Below are 18565 nucleotides of genomic sequence, written 5' to 3'. Positions count from 1 at the left end.
TGAGGAGGTCAGTGTTTCTAAAATGTTTCTAATATTTTGTCACATTATGTTTGTGCTGGGACAGGCATGATTCTGACATGGGAGCGGCCTAAATTGCAAAAAAAAAAACCAAAAGAAAGTGCAGCGACCCTAATGTCCAGTAGGTGGTGCCAGCTTGACACAGTCCCCCAGGTTTGATAAGTCCAATTTCCCATTGTCTGAGAGCGCACCTGAATGCATCGTCAGTTCCGCATTGACCAGATGAACAGAGCAACTGCGTGCCCGTTAGTGTGGCTACTATGGCAAGCCGTTTTAACATTGAATCGAACTACACTCCTATCTGTAATTACATTTTAGATATCCATAATAGCATTTCTCCTAGTCAAAATTGATATTTCACTAGTCAGAATGGTAATTAAATATATCCGCAATAAAATTCTTATTATTAGAAATGTTATTTCAAGATATCTACAACTGTGATTGTACGAGTCAAAACTAAATTTAAGATATCTAAAAATCCTTAAAAAGTATAAGTGGCCATTTTAACATTTAATAGCTAGACTGGATATGTATTGCAGATATCTGTAATTTAGTTCTTCCTAATCAAAAAGAACATTTCAGATATCCACAGTGACATTCTTCCTAGGACAAATGACGTCACCTTTGCCATTCATATGTATTGGGATTTCAATATCAGATATCCACAATTACACTCTGGATATCTAGAATGAACATTCTGGATATCTGCAATTGAATTCTTACTAGGAAAAACTCCCATTTCAGATATCTTCAATTCATTTGTTACTAGTCATAATTTTCATTTCACATATCCAAAATGCATAATTTGAATATCCAAGAATACATTTTAACTAGTAAAAATGTCATTACAGATATCCAAAATTCGTATTACGACTAGTAAAAATGCAATTGTGGACATCTATATATATATTGTGGATGTCCATAAAGTACCTAAAATGTCCTTAAATTAAATGTATTTGATTTCACCATGGTATTTTCATTTCACACGATACAAAAACACAAAATAATAATCGACTGTATCTAACCTGCAGCTGATAGAACTACAGGACGAGTTAGAAGAAGAAAAAGAAAAGAAAAGAAAACAGCGGTCATAGATTCAGTGAAGGAGTGATTCCTCTCTTCAATACACAATCTTCGATGGACCGCGCAGGTGCGCATCCCTCAGCAGGTGCGCTCGTGACGTCACTGCCTAGTAACGACTAGCAGGAAGACGGAAAAGATTTCCTAACTTAGTGACCGAGTGAGAGCGCGCAGACACGCAGAGGCTCGTCTTTAAACGCGGTTTTAGCTTGTATCTGTTTGTTTGTTGAGTTTTAAGATCAGTTCAGGTGAGGGAAGTTTGTGTCTGAGAACTTAAAGAAGGAGAAGTGGAGGCTGAGGCGGGAAATGGGTAAAAAAGAGGAGAATGAGCCGGACTCTGAGTATGGTGAGTGGACAACGTCCGTTAACTTACCTCTGAGGCTCAATGCTGAATATAAACGTATCCAAGCGAACATTAGCTAGCAGCTACTTTAAGATAATCTCAATATTAAATCGCGTCTCACTGATTTATTCTCAAATTTTAGATCGCAAGAAGAGTTTGTTTCACCAAATCACTACGATTAATAGTTTATGTTCTCTTCTGAAATGGGTGAGTGGACGTGAATTGATTAAATGTCGTTGTTAATCCTCGGTAACATCATTTAATTTAATGTTTTTACGTAATTGTGTTAACCTACAGCTACTGTACTTATTTTAGCAGTTTATGAGTAGAATATTTCTAGAGAGAGAAGCTGAGATCTTTCTCTGATGCCAAATGTAGGCTCGTCTACTGGTGTGTTTTGTATGTTGGTAGGTTAAGGTGCCAACAATAAACATGATTTTATGGTTTACCAACAACTTATCAATATATGTCATCGGTTAATGACAGCTGAGTCAAAACATTCCAGATATTTGACCCACACAGGAAGACTTAAATAAACAGGGAGCTTTGTGACCACAAATTGACATCACAATATAAAAATTAAGATATAAAGATAAATCTAAGTAGTCACCAGAATATTAAAAGAATAAATTTAAAGAGTAGTTTCCTGGCTTTTCATCAGTGGTGGAAACTAAGTAGGTTGTCTATTCATCTGACAACTTTAATTACTTCTAAATTTGCAGATTCAGAAGAATAATGAACATCTCAAAAGACAATGAACATGACAGTAGATGATAAAGGTTGTAATCTGTTGCTCAGAGATGTTAATAGTAAAATTGTCTCCGTCTGGACTGCAGCTAATAATTATTTTCATCATATCTAGTTTATAGATAATCGTGTAGCTGACATTTTTTTTGTTATTTTTGCCTTGAAAAAATATGTATTTGATTTAAATAATCCTTTAAATAGTTACTGATTAATTTTCTGTTATCAGTTAATCATTTAATTGCTCCAAATAAATTGGTTTTAGAGAGTAAACATGTCTAATACTACTATATCAGCCGATAACCTCAGTTATATCAATAATCACACACATATTTTTATCAAGCATTTGTGACTTTACTAATTACTTTCTCTGTTAATTGCTTGGTTAACCAACAGTCAAAAAACTAAATTTATTTAAATATTATCAATTAAAACATTAAAAAAGAGTCATTCAGAGTCATTTTTACTTGAATACTACTTAGACAATTATTTGATTATCACAACGGTTATCAGGTTCATTTCTGTCCACCAGCTAACAGTTTTAAGTGCTAATATCAAATATATAGTACCTGATACTGGGTAGTATTGACAGCATAAAGAGAACCACAATATCATGTCAAACGTATCATTTTATTCTGAGAACAGAATGTTTACGAAGGGAAATCTTGTTGCTGAAACATTTCAGAGCTTCCTGTGACTGACTGATTTTCAGCCTCATGCTCAGCAGATCTGTCTCCTGCATCCCTGTTTACTCTCTGTGGTATCTGATGTATTGATAGAGTCACAAGTGTATTGACAGTCTGGGAGGTTTCACAATTCTACAGTAAACAAACCCTCCCTGGAGGTAAATATCAGTCGGATTTCATGTCTCCTCAGATAACATCGGAGAATAAGATGTTGACAGGAGAAGCGACCACGAATGTCGGCGCTGACAGTTTGCTCACAGTGGCATTAGATAAACAACTGAACCTATGTTCTCGAGTAGCCGCTTGTGTTCTAACTGGAAATCTGTTTCCTACCAGTTCTCTGTTGTTGCATTACCTTCATGAGGAAGTAGAAAACCTCTTCCTTGGCATGACAAGGCTTTTGTATTCAGACTGCCGTTGTTGTCAATGTGTTGTTGTACAATGTTTGTGGTTCTTCTTGTTTGGAGAAGATACATATTTCAAACGCAACATCTGTTTTCCTGTTAAGAAAGTGTAGACACTCAGTGTTGGGAAATAAGTGACATGCAGGGTGTTGTTGCTGCAAATCATTGACCAGAAAGCTGATTGAGGCAACAGGGAAACAACTGAGGTCTACTTTTTAATGACAAGCTAGTTAATGTAGGTAATGTACACAGCAAAGGAACCACTTGAACGGTGACCTTATCTTTGAAAGAGGGTTTGAACTTTTTGGGAATCACTGCATCAATCAGTCAACAGAATGAATATGATGAAGCAGCATGTGAAACACTCAGTTCGCTTTTTATTTTTAATGTGATTGTTAAAAGAAAAGTGCCAAGCGTAACCTGGTGTGAGATGGAATATAGATTTTGTTTTTGTGGGAGTTAAGATAGTAGTTGAGGACACCGTTTTGGGATCTCACCAGAAGAAGTTGAGATGATGATTAATACTCATGATCAATAATGAAAATAATGGTGGGTTACAACCCTCCTCTCCACGTTCTCTTAGTTTGAATATTTAGAGCGGTAAGAAGTCCTTTCTGCTTCTGTGATGACTTCATTGACACGTTTAAAGGTGTTCAGAGGTCACGTAAGTTTCCAGTCAATCAGGTCCCTTCCCCTCATATTTCACAGTACTTTGTAAAGATGACTCTTTCGTTTTTCTCCCCTGGGAACGTCCTGTGTTTGCTGCAGGTTACCAATTAACCTCTTTTAGCTGTAAAATATAGTGATGGGTGAGGTTTGTACAATAAGCCACACAGCATTTACAGCATTTACTCATAGTATCCTTTTACTCAACCTTTTTCATTCATGAATATCTTTTATTTATTGCCCCAAATTGCTAATTAATGTTTAGAATCATTGTGTCATCCGTCAAGACCCTTCTGCGTCCCTCCTCTTACAGCCAAGGTCGATCGATTGACCCTCACACACTTGTTGTCCTGCAGCCAGCCGGTCATGGTTCAAGGTTTTAAGGTTTAATGCCGTCTCCAGCTTTTTACAAGCATATAAAACCAGAACAGTCCTTTTTATGTGTGTCACACAGTCACGGTGAGCCTTTTTTCCATGTTGCCGTTTACTCCAAACACAAAGCAGTGTCCTAGCAGAGCTGAAATCTGACACTTGCAGCATCACAAGAGGCCGATGAACAGGTTCTTTGTTGAGAACATTTGATCTCACTGCACTGAGTCGTTTTGTGTATTCCACAAGAATGAACACAAATATACCCATGTTGCTTTGTGTGGCTGTCATTGTCCTTCACACACTTGATATTCGTATATGAGTGTCGAAGCTTCCAGGTGTTGTGGAAATCTGGTCAGTAGTTTTTGTTTAATCCTGTTGATAATCCAAGCAACAGTCATAAAGATAACGTCCTTGGTGGAGGAAATGCATTAGCAACTACTTTTGTAATTGATTAATAAGATTGTCTTTTTGTTTAAGGTGATTTTTTTTTCTAGTTTACCTGTCAAAGACAGTCAACACAGTATCTTGGGATTGTTGACAAAAAAATGACTTTTTATTATGTAAATTTTACACTTTGGAATCCACTGATTGACATTTCTTTCCATTTTCTGACAATGAATATAATTTAAGTCAGAGGCCTTCACAAAGAAATCAACAATCCAGCAGCATAAAATGATTTTTTTTAAAAAGGGCCACAGGCTTGTGCAGGCGACCAAGAGGGAAGGGAAAGTCAAATGTTTTACATCAGATTACAATCTGCTCATATGTGGCCAATAAAAAAGGGATTAATCCATGCAAATTGCTACAAATTGTTACATAGAGCTCCTTTAATATTTTCTTGGTCTCTATGAATGTTTTAGGTTTTGTTTACTACATTGAATCTTGGACTGTGCCAGCAGAATAAATATCCACTAATTCACTGCGTCCTGTTTGGAGATTTGCATCCTACTCGGCAGTCCTGACGTGCTCACAGTGTTGACACAGCTTCCATCACTCCTATTCAAATTACAGTCAGTAGAGATAATTTTCCTCCTGCTGCTATGAGGATAATAGTGTTGAGCTGCCTGGCTAAATGTTCATTCCTGTGGACTAATCAAGTGACCACAGTATTTTTGTATTTGCACGAATATCCAATGAAACACCTGCACACTTTCCAACATGTTGTGCTGAAGAACCATCAGGCTTTTGAGGCTTTTCATCATAACGTTCAAGCACTATTAGTTTTGAAGAATACAAGTGTTCGAGCACAAAGATTCAGCTCTGTAGTTACTGATACTTTGAACCTGTTACCTGCCAAAACTGGACCTTCTACTTATGATCAAATGCTCGGAGCAGACTGGTGTGTTTTTCCTGCCCGACAGGATAATGCTGCAGAGGCTGACTTATGATAGACAGGAATGTTTTCAGTTGGGATTTCTTCAAACAAGTTTTCAGATTGTAAATTTTGAACTGTTAAAATGATTAAACGTCTGTGACACTCCCTCCTCCGAAAGGCTCACTTTGCATTTAAATTGTATTACATAATAATTTGTATATCAAATTACCCTTAGCTGCTCGGGTCAGTGCTGTGCCTCATCTCTGACCTTTTTCTCTGTGATTGCACATGAAGTAACTAACAGGAACTTGCGACTGTTTAGTTATCAGCTTGTTGTGTGACATAAACGACACCCACTGGGTTACTTTGTTAGTTCTTACTGCCAGTCTGTCTCTGTTCCAGGAAACGGCAAGATATTTATTTCCTGTTAAACAGTCACTTTTGTTTTAGTGTTATACCACCTGTGAGCAACAAACCCATAAAAATAAGATTCCCTCTGAATGTTATTTCCTTGTTCTCTTCCAAATTCAAGTGTAATTCATTAACTCAAAGAAAAGGGCACATGCATCACTTGGAAACGCACCATCCTGCTCTTATAGGGACACATATCTTCAAATAAAAAACTTTCTAACTAAAACTTTTACTCATAATGAGCCAAGGCCAAAGTGAGTGCTTGTCAATATAAAGTCCACTCAAAAGTCCTTATTTTATTATGCACAACTCCTCCCCAGGTTTTCACACGTAAGGTACACACAGATCTAATCAGCAGTCCATTTCCTTGACGTGGAATTACAGGTTACTCTGTGAGTGATTAGCTAATGTGTCCTTGATAATCCGTATGAAACCAAACAAGGAAGTTGCTGAATAATCACACATGATGACGGTGTACCAGTCAGCAAAGGTGGTGATGGAAATAATGGCTGTTTGAATGCAGCAGGATCTTAGAGCTCTTCAAAAGATCATCTCATTGTTCTTTTTTTCAAGTGTTACTAGTGTTATCTTCAAAATAATACCTGGGTTAACGATTGAGTAAGATTTGAATCAGATTTGAGTCAGATTTGACATCCATATTATTCAATTTGCATGTGAGGACTATGTTTAGCAGCATTAAATTACTCTTTGTTTTGCACTCAACAGACAATAGATGCCATATCCCTCTGCTCTGTCAGGGAATTTACTTTAACATATGGGTGAAACTGTAGGCCGGACCTGATTTTTTTATGTCAGTCTGGACGCTGAACCTCAGGTTTTGCTTTTCAGTCCTTATTTTAAAGGTTGCCATCATGGAAGGTGTTTGGTATACCTACTTTTGCTGCCCAAAAAGTGCTATCTGAGATAACAAAACATATTTGAATGTGAAATGGCAGACTTTGAGACTTATTTATTACTTATTTAGATATGCTGATGAAAGGCTGATTTGTTGGAGTTATAAGGTGTGAAAGTAATTTATTTGACTTTGGAATTGTTATTTTTATTTTCCCTTATTTCTCTTCAGATGTTTATTTGTTGCATCACTATTAACTGTAATGGGATTGCATGTTTCCTCGTGTGTGCGCATGTACTTAAATACATGTATGCTGGCATGACATGTGTTACTGTAACATGTGTTTATGCTGAAAAGAAGAGTACAAAAATAGTTAAAAATAAAATAGATTAAAAAAAACACACAATTAAAAAAAGAACTTATAATTGTTTGGGCGAGCTTAATTTACCTTGTATGACAAGCCTTGATGAAACTAAATCCACTGATTTGCTGTCTCACTGTTTTCTGTTCCCAGGAGAACCTGCTGAGTTTGATCCACAATTCAATGGACCCATAAAGAAAAGGTGAATGTGTTTCTCACTGACTAACTCTGAGGATTTGTTTGCCTAGTTGTTGACTGCTGGAATCACATTTGTCACCCTCAAGGCAAATTTGAATTCAAAAGCTCAGTGTGCTCACTCTAAACAGCCGCTGTCTCTCCCTTCTTCTCCAGAGGGTGCACTGATATAATCTGCTGTATCCTGTTTATGGCGGTCATCGTTGGCTATGCAGCAGTTGGGATTTTAGGTGAGAGTAACTTAACACCAACACGGGCCTCTTGATTCTCACTGATAATCATATAATCATCAGTCATTGTTTTCCACCTTCTCCTCTCTGGGCCCTTCTTGTCCATGCTGTTTATTCAACTAAACTATTTCTTTCTGCTGTTTTTCTTGAAAAACATGGAATACGTGTATTTACTTTCTTGTTGAGTTACATGAGAAGATTGATACCATTTTCTTAACTGCTCATTAAACCTGAAGCTACAGCTAGCTTAGCTCAGCAGAAAAACTGGGAACAGGGGAACAGCTAGCCTTGTAAAAAGAAAAACACACCTACCTGCACATCTACATACTCACATAGTGCTAAGAAGGGCTATAATACTTGCTTTAACCAAATTTTTTCTATAAAGTCACAGCAGCCTAGCTGACAAAGTGATGATGCTCTCACAACTGTCAAGAGTTTCTATCAAAACCACAAAGATCGTTTCTGGCTTTCTTCTTCACACTATGGCTTTGTTCATCCCCCCCCAGTTGATGCTTCTCAGACTTAATGCCTCCCTCCAGTCACTGTTTCTTCCTTTTTAATGGTTAACTTTCTTTCTCAAACAGAGAGCAGGAGTGCGGTTAATAATCGTATGTCACTGCCATTGCAACCAGACAGCTGCTCTCTTGCTCTCTTGGATTAGTGATGACATAGATATTAACATGGATAAGCAATAGCATGTATGTTAGCTGGGATAGTTTATTAGTTTCTTAATGAGCAAAATGTAACCTGAACTGTATATTTAATGCCACTAGACAACTTAAATGCCTCTTTGTCTTGCTCAACAACTTAAACACGATGCACCTTCTTCTTCGTAAAGAAGCCCCGCTACTCTTACAACCAATGTAAACCAAACTTGTAGATTTACATATTACTCCTAGATTCTGCTTTAGTCATATGTCATCATTCCATATAATCACTTGTTTTGTTGTACATCTTTTTCTTATTGTGTTAAACTGCAAAAAAACTATTTCCAGTCAGAGGCTCTTTATTGCCGTGTCATCAAACTCATTCCAACACTCAGGTCAGCTCTCTAATCTAGAGTCAACAGAGAGTCCTGATAATAGGGTCACCTTGTATGTGTGTGTGTGTGTGTGTGTGTGTGTGTGTGTGTGTGTGTGTGTGTCCCGGTTTACTTTTTGTTGGCAGCTCAGTTTGGTTAACTGAGGTGTTTTTTGTTGTCATGGAAAGAATCTACCAGCCTGTGTTTTTACATAAAGTGCTGAATTGATTACCCATTAACAAAACATTCTACTTCTAACTACATCGTATGTAAGAAACTCTCAAATTCTTTCAGGGATTTACATCTCTCGCCTGTTGGTGATATATTACATTTTACCATATATTACAGTCAGGCTTTCAGCAATTAACAAGAGGTGCATTCACATCAAACTCCACAGGAGCAAGAGAGATGTTCATCCTGTCACACAGGCTGCGCCCTCCTGTGGTCGAGCTGATATAATCCGTTAATACACCACAAGCTCACCTAAATGAGAGATTTCATCTCTATTGCCAGCGGTGAAATGAAAGAACTGTACTTTATTACAAATTCAAAATACCTCTTTACTTGAGTGTTTCCATTTTGCTCCACTGCATCTCAGAGGCAGCTTTAGTTTGTTATTTTTCACGACTGCATCGTCACAAGTCTGAAATCATTTTGTTTTAATGAGCTCAGTAATTTTTTTGAGGAACGTGGTTCTCACAAAACAACCAAGCTGCAAACATGATGATCTTACAGAATATGATGCATTGCTGTAGATTAAACTGTCCAACAGTGACTAAAATGGTTAAAATTACCTTACCATCTATACCAGAAACATGCAACATACATATTCATTTAGCTGTAATATTAGTCCAAGAACATCAGGAATTACAGGAAAACACTATCTTTCATTAATTTTGCTGATGACACATGCATACATTTTTACTTAAATAAGAGAATAAGAATTTTTACTTTTGAAGGAGTATTTTCACAGTGTGGTGAAGTAAAAGATCTGAATACTTCTTCCAAATCTGTATTTTTCCACTGTAAATATTTCTATCATAGCTCAAAACATCATTTATTTTGGAGGTGTTTGGTAATTGGTGACCTAATAAGAATAATAGACTGTTAAACTTTGGTTAAAATGTTTATTAAGTAAAAACAAACATTTATAGTCGTACCGAGGCTGAAATGTCCTTATCAGATCACAGAGTCTGCAGGGTGACAGAAGTACGTGTCACACCAGGATGAATGCCCATATCTCCTGCGTCAATCTGTAATCAGTCATTTAGTGAGTGCTGGTATCGTTTAGGTCACTGACTTCTTATCTTTGTTTCAATGTGTTTGTTTTTTTTCTATCAGCTTGGCTCTATGGAGATCCCAGACATGTTCTTTATCCAAGAAACTCAACTGGATGGTTCTGTGGCACTGGACCAAATAAGTAATTTAATCATACTTGACTTTTCATTTAATGTACTACATGTTATAAATACAAAATCAAAATAACTCTTCTTTGCTGTCTTCCCTTTCGCAGAGACCGACCCAACTTGTTTTACTTTGACTTCCTTAAATGTGCCACATCTGTTAATGTCATGGCAACGGCTCTTAATGGCTTTCAGTGTCCAACCACACAGGTAGAGAAGACAACTTGATTTTTTGTTTCTAATGATGCTGGGCTGTATACATTACTCTGTGTGTCACAGTTATAATTGTGACATAAATTCTTTGTTTTTTCACTACCTGTAGGTGTGTGTGGAAAGCTGTCCCAATGATTTCAGTGCCGTGTTATTTACTTCATATTCAAAAAGGCCAGCAGACGTTTTCAATCAGAGCCTCTGTGTGCCTTCCATAGACCTGAAAACTACTAAGCTGGTAAGTCATGTTGTGTTAGCATGTGTACACTCTGTGTGCCTTTAAGTTCCCAAATAAGACATTTCTTTGTCTGATTTGGTTAAGGAAACATTGTTTATTTCAGCAAAACAAACCTGACGCTTTGGTCGATATTCATGTAAGCTATTTTGTTGTATTTTTCAGACGGTTCAACAAATTATTGACCAGGAGCTGTGTCCTTTCTTCCACATTCCAACAACCTCTGGTAAAAGGAACTATTTACTCTAGGGATTCATAATACAGATCAGACAGATAAATTATCTGCCCGATAATGGAAAATTTACCTTATCGATTATTGGCACATAATGACATTATAGCCGATGAATAGAACCGATAATACAAAGCCAAATTGCTTTAGCCGAATTATTAATTGCAGCATTTACTCACGCCATGCGATGTAGATGAGAGCCAAATTTGTCTGCGCTGAAGTGGCCGTTGTTTTTCAAGGTGAAGAAGACAACACAATTGCAACTTGCAATACGTTTTCCCCAAGTGTTCGGAGAGGAGGGAAAAAGTCTTTGAGATTACCACAATAAATCTTATTAGAGCTATGAATTATACATTTGTTGTATTTGTCATATTTTTAAAATACAAATATTTGAAATTGTTGTCGTATCGGCCATAAGAAGCAGGTGATTATTGTAATTATTAAAAAGGATGATGGGTTGTGATGCAAAAAAAAGAGATCTCGTGTAATGTATTAAAATAAAATCCATTTCAAGCTGATTTGATTTATTTTCTCCTCTTCTAGTTCTTGGGAGATGTCTGCCCAATATTGCAGATCTGGGGAAGATCCCAGGCTACTTTGCCGAAGTTCCAGGCCTACCCTCCTCAATCAACGACACAGCCAGCATAATCAAGAATGGCACTGGGTAAGATACAGTGGATTTCTACCATCATCATGTGCTGATTATAAACAAATCGGCTGTGCTCTTAAATCACAGATGACTGCACACGTAAGACACACACACACAGTTTAACAACCATGTTTCTGTCTCCTCCTCATCACCAGCACAAGGTCGGTGGCTTCGTGAGTGTGTGTATTGATGCATAGCGTGGCAGCTGCTTGTAGTCGCTCTTGTTGTGTGCACCCCAGTTATACACAACAGCAGCTTAGACATGGTGTGACTTGTAGACTTATGTAGTTTTCTTACAAACTGTAGATCTGCCTGTGGGTCCGGGGTTATCTTCATCTTTTTAGGCTGTATGGCTTCATTTGTGTCTCACCAGTAGAAACTATAGTAGTTTGCGTTTGCTCCACAAGTTGAAAGAGGTAACTGACTCCCCTTTTCTTTACATCTACATCCTCTTTACCTCAACACCTTTTAGTAGGTTCCAGACGACGTTACCTAAACACAATGAAACTGTTATCTCTGTTTGTTTGCTGTATAAACATATTAGCTTTTGTCTGTGTGTTCACTGTATTTGTTGATCTCTGCCCTTTTGCCTCTTACTTAACTGTTTGAAAGGGGAAATAACACCTGTCCCTGCTTTTGTCCTCATCAGTGATGTTGTGAATGGCTTCAATGCCAGAGAGATTGGAGTCCGAATCTTTGAGGATTTTGCGTCGTCATGGCCATGGATCCTCGTGTGAGTTGATTCACCTAACTGCACCACACACTCACACACATACTGCCACCTGTTGGCATATAGAAACTACTTGTTTCTGTCCCAACATGCGAACGTACATCTTTACTACTACACATCCCACTTTTCAGAATTTAAACAGTTGTTGAAAATGTCACCATGCATGTAGTTTGCAGTAAAATTATGCTCAATTACTTTATTATTAATTATTTTACAGTACTTGAACATTTTATCTTTAATATCTAAGTAAGTATCATTCACTCTCCTTTTTTGTTTTCTTCACATCTGTTTTATCCTCTCTCCCCTCTCAGTGGTCTGCTAATAGCCATGGTGGTCAGTATGCTGTTCCTGTTGCTGCTGAGATTCACGGCTCCAGTCATGGTGTGGGTGCTCATCATCGGGCTCCTAGGCGCTGGGGCATACGGTAAACACTCACCTTGTGTAGTCTTTAAGGCAAACGGTGTGGAAATTTCTTGTGAAACAGAATGTCTGGAGGTGCAATTATATACACTGGATAAATAACATCACTTATAGAGGATAGGTCTTGAATGCAGTGCTGTCCTGCAGCCAAATTGCACAACACTACAAACCAGTTCTATACCTGTGCTGTGGAAACTGGCACAGAATAAAAGTTATATTTGCATGTATTGGTCCTGAACAAAATCAAAGACTACAAAGGCAATTTATATGTTACAATATGATATGTTCCTAGTAGCCTCTGAGTTGTTGTGTCTCTTGCAGGGATTTGGCACTGCTACTGGGAGTACGAAAACCACAGGCAAAACTCGGCCACCATATCTGAAATTGGTTTCACCACCAACTTCCAGGTTTACCTGCAAGTCCAAGAGACCTGGCTGGCCTTCTGTGAGTCTGATTACGATGCTTCTCATCTTCTATGAACCTCCCTCACGCTCTTCTTCTCAGTGTGGAGATACCTTTTTATCTTTCCGCCTGTTGGCTTATTAGCATTTCACAGGAGCAGTTGTGTGCACATCAGTAACCTAATCAGGTCAGATTAAGTCAGACCTGGCAATGTTTCTATGAAGCAGCTTTTACTGAGGAAAAAACAGCACAGAGGAAATGAGGGGTATGAAATAGACATAAATACATCCGTATCCAAATATTAATGCAATAAAAGCACTGTTGGTATACACACGAGTCACACGTGATGTTTACAACACCAGTTTATTCATGATGTTGTAAAATGAGTCTGATAAAAGATGACCTAGATTTAAGGGTTGGTGCTCACTGCAGCTGTTAATGTAGCTCATAATCAATATTTATCTTTTTTAGTTTAATTGTAAGGTTATGCTTAGGTCACAGATGCTGTTCTTCATTCTTTTAAACAAATATCTAATTAATTTGATTGCACACATTTTACTTAGAAAACAGAGGAAAGAAGGCAACATTCTTTATGGACAACATTCCTACTTTCACCAATGTCGTCATTACTCTACTCAAAATAACTATAAACTCAGGCTTCCTATTTATCAAACATCTCAGGGTTTTAATGATGTGAAATGCTTTGCCATTTCATTTTTTAAATGTATTACCTGCACGAGTTTAGAAAGTTTTTAAAGGTTTGTTTTTTTAATCTCTCCAATGTTATCTTTATGTATTATCTTTGTAAACATTGACTCATTCTACGTTTATTGAATTCCTTTTTGTGTACATCCTTTCAGTTGTTATATTGTTTTGTTGTATGTTTTTGTTATATTTTTCTCTTTCTCTTGTTATTATAGACTAATACTGCACTGTAGAGTTCCCAGATCAAGCATTTCTATATTAATTTATAATATTTGTGTATTTGTAAACCAATAAAATATAGAAAGATAAATGAGGTAGAATAATAATGCTGATATCCACAGACAGGCCTAAAGACTAAGAGTTGAGTATGGAGTAGTGTGTGTTTGTTTATGGGAAGAGTGCGTGTGTGCTGTGATCCAGGTTTGTGTGTGTGTGAGATGATGGCATGTAAGGGATACATCTTTTCATACTTCACCTCTCCTTTCCCCTCAGTAATAATCGTATCTGTGGCCGAGGCGATCATTCTCCTGACTGTCATCTTCCTGCGGACCAGAATCCTCATAGCCATCGCCCTCATCCAGGAGTCCAGCAAGTGAGTCATGATGTCAGATTATTACCCCTTACGAACCTCAATGTTCTTATTGTTCTCAAAAACTTTAATTAAAGGTTTATTAGATTACTTTACTTTATTAAGAACTTCTAGTGATGATTTGACATAACCTCATGATGTGTGTGTTCTTATTCTCACAGGGCAATCAGTCACATGATGTCCGCTCTGCTGTACCCTCTGGTCACCTTTGCCCTCCTGTTGGTGTGTGTTGCTTACTGGGGTGCCACTGCTTTGTATCCTTTTGTTTGATGTGTGTATATGTTTGCATGCAGACTGTAGATTGAGACTGTTTAGTGTCTGAGGTGACACAGTTTACAATCGCTTGTACAGTCCAGAGTGGCGGTTCTTCTCTTAAACAGATGCGTGCAGATATTTGGCCACTTCAGGAAATCCGATCTACAGAGTCGTGGCTCTCAACTCCAGTACGAGCAGGTGTCAGAGTATCAACGGCACTGAGAATTGTAACCCTCAGGTAAAACTCTCATATTTTAGCACAGTAGCCAATAGAAGGGATCTGGCTATGGTATAAAAATGTATCTCCCTTTACACTTTCAATCATTCGTCCTCCTCTCAGAACTTCACCTCATCAGCTTACCCTGACTGCCCATCAGCCAGCTGCATCTTCATCAAATACAACGACGAAGGTCTCTTCCAGCGGAACATCTTCAATCTGCAGATCTACAACGCCGTGGCTTTTCTCTGGTGTGTCAACTTCGTCATCGCCTTGGGCCAGTGTACGCTGGCGGGGGCCTTCGCCTCTTACTACTGGGCCTTCTCCAAACCAGGAGACATTCCCATGTTCCCACTGTCTGCGAGCTTCATACGCACACTCAGGTAGGTTAATGAGCTGCCGTCACATCTGTCAACTACCTGCAATGATAAATGTGTTGATCCCTGTTAAAAGCATCCAAAATACCGAAGGCCTACATTCACTACAGATGCCACTATATGGATACTTCTAGCTGCATGATTACTGTATACGTCCCACTTTTTTAGCGACAAGTTGAGAGTAGTTCAGACAAACTGTGTCATCTGAATCCAGAATGGAGCAAATCACAGGCCACACTGGCTGACTGCAGTTCCATCTTTGGCTTCTAGAGGGCACTGTAGATCTACACATGACAGTTTTGAGGAAGCAGACCTCAGCTGCTAAATCATATAAACTGTAGCCTCTAAGGACGTTTCTCCACATGATTAAAGCTTTGGGATTCACTTCATGTTAAATAGTTTTAGATACACGAATGATCAGTGAGTCATGGCTGTTTCAGGTACCATGTGGGCTCCCTGGCTTTTGGTTCTTTGATCCTGACCCTGGTGCAGGTGGTGAGGATCATTCTGGAGTACATCGACCACAAAACAAGATGTAAGGCTGACCCATCTTCATGTCACTGTCTTTAAGGATTATTTTGATCATGTTTGTTTATTTATTTAGATGCTTAAGTGTAAATAGGACAGTAAAAGGACAGTAAAAATACAGTCAGTATCTACTCACCCCTCATACCGATGGAAAGTTGGATGAACTCTAATGGTAGACAAAACACTTCTGGAGCCTTGCAGCAAAACAACATTGCAGCACTCTCCTAAACAGCTTGAAGTTTTCAAAACGGGAAAAAAAATTATTCCAAAATGAACATGAAATGGCTTCATACAGATCATCAAGTCTCCAGATTAATTTGGAAAGATGTTACTTACATCTTTCTTTCAGCCAAAATCTTCACTTTAGCTGCTCAACTAGAAGAGTGACTTATTTTACCTCCAGTTCTGTTATATTCCTGCAGTTTCAACAGATGTACAGGCTGCGTACTTGTTGAAACATGTCTTCAGAAAAGAAACAGTGTTCAACGTTTATTTGGATATAGGTTAATTAAACTGTGCGTGTTTTGGCTTCTTGTCCTCAGCGGCTCAGAATCCATGTGCTCGCTTTCTGATGTGTTGCCTGAAGTGCTGCTTCTGGTGTTTGGAGAAGTTCATCAAGTTCCTTAACAGGAACGCTTACATCATGGTGAGCACAACATATTATTATTGGATAGTTGTTTAGTGGTGATAATCCAAATTTTTGCAGCTCTACATTTAAATCATACACAGTCCTGTCACAAGGGAAAGATGTGATTTGCTATAAATCATCATATAGGTCATTATGACACAGTTTTATATAATGTCACCTGATTTGTCCCTTAATTTTGTTTTCTCGACAGATTGCTATTTATGGGAAAAACTTCTGTGTGTCAGCCAAAAATGCTTTCAAGCTGCTCATGAGAAACATAGTGAGGTTTGTGTTAAACTCAGTTTTCTTGATTCAAGTTTTTATGTGTTCTCACTACTTGCTGATGACATGTTTTTTGATCTGTGTCCTCGTGAATGTATTGTCATGTGTTAGAGAGACTCAGTGAATAGTGTCATGTTTCTGTGTTTCTCCCTCAGAGTCGTGGTGCTCGATAAAGTGACAGACCTGCTGCTGTTCTTCGGAAAGCTGCTGGTGGTCGGAGGAGTAGGTAAGAAGGACATCAGTGAGTTAGGAATATGTGAAAAGTTTCAGGACTGGTTCAGCTGCACATTAACTGTCTTCATTGTGTTTAATTGATAGACGAAGAACAAAATGATAATTTACGAGTGATCTTGAGAAAACAAAAGAAGATATAATGTGTTTTTCCCCATGACCATTTAGGGCTTCTGTGGGAGTCGTATCCCACAGTTCATTATGTTTTAACTGTTGTAGGTGCTATAGTATGAAAAACCAACAAAAACTTTAATAATGTCATACAAAAGAATGAAAATAAATAAAGTTGTGTCTTACAGTGAAGCCCAACAAAGCTTTTTCATTAATGCACTGAAATCTGAATCGTCCTCCAGGCGTGCTGTCCTTCTTCTTCTTCTCTGGTCGGATATTGCTACCAGGCAGCACCTTCCGCTCTGAAACCCTCAACTACTACTGGATGCCAATTATTGTGAGTAACAAACTGTCTTTCTCTGATTTTGATGGAGGTCATTCAGATTAATCAGACCAGAAGTTTATCATCAATGTTGTTTGTTTTGCCTTTGCAGACGGTGATCTTTGGTAGTTACCTCATAGCTCATGGCTTCTTCAGTGTGTACAACATGTGTGTCGACACCCTCTTCCTCTGTTTCCGTGAGTTGCTGTTTACTGAGTGTTCACTGTGGACTGATCAGCTACACATTTCCACATTTGATCACTTTACTCAATTTATCCCTCACCTTTACAGTGGAGGACCTGGAGCGCCACGATGGATCTCTACAGAAGCCGTACTATATGTCCAAAAACCTCATGAAGATCCTCAACAAATCCAACAAAACAGCAAAAACAGATCGAAAGAAAAAATGAAGAACATTTTACCTCTTGAGTTCATGAAACCAAACAAACAGAAGCACACTGCTTCAGGATATAATTGTTTCTTCTCCTTTCAACACTCCATCTTCTTCCGAATACGTTTACTTAAAACTAATTTGCTGATTTTGCACTTTTTATTGTGTTTTGTATGTGAATACGTGTGGGGCAGGTGATGTGAATTTTTAAGCTGCATCTTATGTGACATATTTCTTAATTTGTGAAGGTGCAATATGTAAGACTTTATGTTAAAAACATAAATATTAACTTAAATTATCACCAGAACGTCGTTCCTCTGCCCCCAACTTGTTTTAAGTATGAAGTTCTAACAGAAATTAAACGATGTACTTTTATTTTGAAGAAAGTTTTGATTCAGCTCTTGATGAATGACTCAGTTCCACAATAATTATTTTAATATATAATATTTTGTTTCTGTCAACATTTGGAAGTTTTAGGCCAATTCAACATCCGTCACTTCCTCCTGTTAAATGGATTTAAATGCAGGTAAAGATTTAGTTTTTTTCTATTATTGTTGAGAATGTTTTATATTTTATTATCATATAATTTCATCAAATGGAATGAAAAATGTGCAACGACCAGGACAAAAAAATGTTCTGTAACATCATATATTTTTAAGATATTATTTGTAAAAAACAAAAGGGTTGTTTTACAAGTACAAACATTTTTATGATAATGATTATAATAAAAATATTGCAATAAAGTTGTAAATATGACTGTACAGGATCCAGCGTTTTACCAGTCTACTTCATTCTACTTCTTCCCTTCACAGAGCTTCTCATCTTTACATATAGTCTCAAGTAAGTGTGAAGAAATGGAGGTCAAACCTCAAATTTAATATCAGACTCACTCTCTGTCACAATAAGTCCATTTTAATATTAATGGCTGTCTGACTGAATACTGCACAACTCC

At 37.8% G+C, this 18565-nt stretch overlaps 1 protein-coding gene across 1 annotated transcript; it reads left to right on the top strand.

Moving 5' to 3' along the window:
- Positions 1-1230: 1230 nt before the first annotated feature.
- On the top strand, positions 1231-18385 carry slc44a4 (solute carrier family 44 member 4). Its single transcript, XM_037094165.1, has 22 exons — positions 1231-1444; positions 7407-7455; positions 7605-7678; positions 10041-10119; positions 10213-10312; positions 10425-10550; positions 10713-10773; positions 11320-11440; positions 12075-12158; positions 12467-12579; positions 12897-13019; positions 14175-14274; positions 14433-14525; positions 14662-14764; positions 14867-15126; positions 15561-15655; positions 16191-16294; positions 16488-16561; positions 16714-16784; positions 17143-17237; positions 17335-17419; positions 17514-18385. The coding sequence occupies exons 1-22, from the start codon at positions 1405-1407 to the stop codon at positions 17630-17632; spliced, it is 2169 nt and encodes a 722-aa protein (XP_036950060.1). The 5' UTR covers positions 1231-1404; the 3' UTR covers positions 17633-18385.
- Positions 18386-18565: the final 180 nt, after the last annotated feature.

This window comes from Acanthopagrus latus, chromosome 3, assembly GCF_904848185.1.
Source record: "Acanthopagrus latus isolate v.2019 chromosome 3, fAcaLat1.1, whole genome shotgun sequence".
Lineage (NCBI taxonomy): Eukaryota > Metazoa > Chordata > Actinopteri > Spariformes > Sparidae > Acanthopagrus > Acanthopagrus latus.
Note: the sequence above shows the minus strand (reverse complement) of the source record. Positions and strands in the feature narration are given on the sequence as shown.

Coding starts and splice junctions, on each gene's coding strand:
- slc44a4 (XM_037094165.1), top strand. CDS start 1,405: ATGGGTAAAAAAGAGGAGAATGAGCCGGACTCTGAGTATG. Junction 7,456..7,604: donor AATGGACCCATAAAGAAAAG/GTGAATGTGTTT, acceptor CTTCTTCTCCAG/AGGGTGCACTGATATAATCT. Junction 14,275..14,432: donor CTCATCCAGGAGTCCAGCAA/GTGAGTCATGAT, acceptor TTATTCTCACAG/GGCAATCAGTCACATGATGT.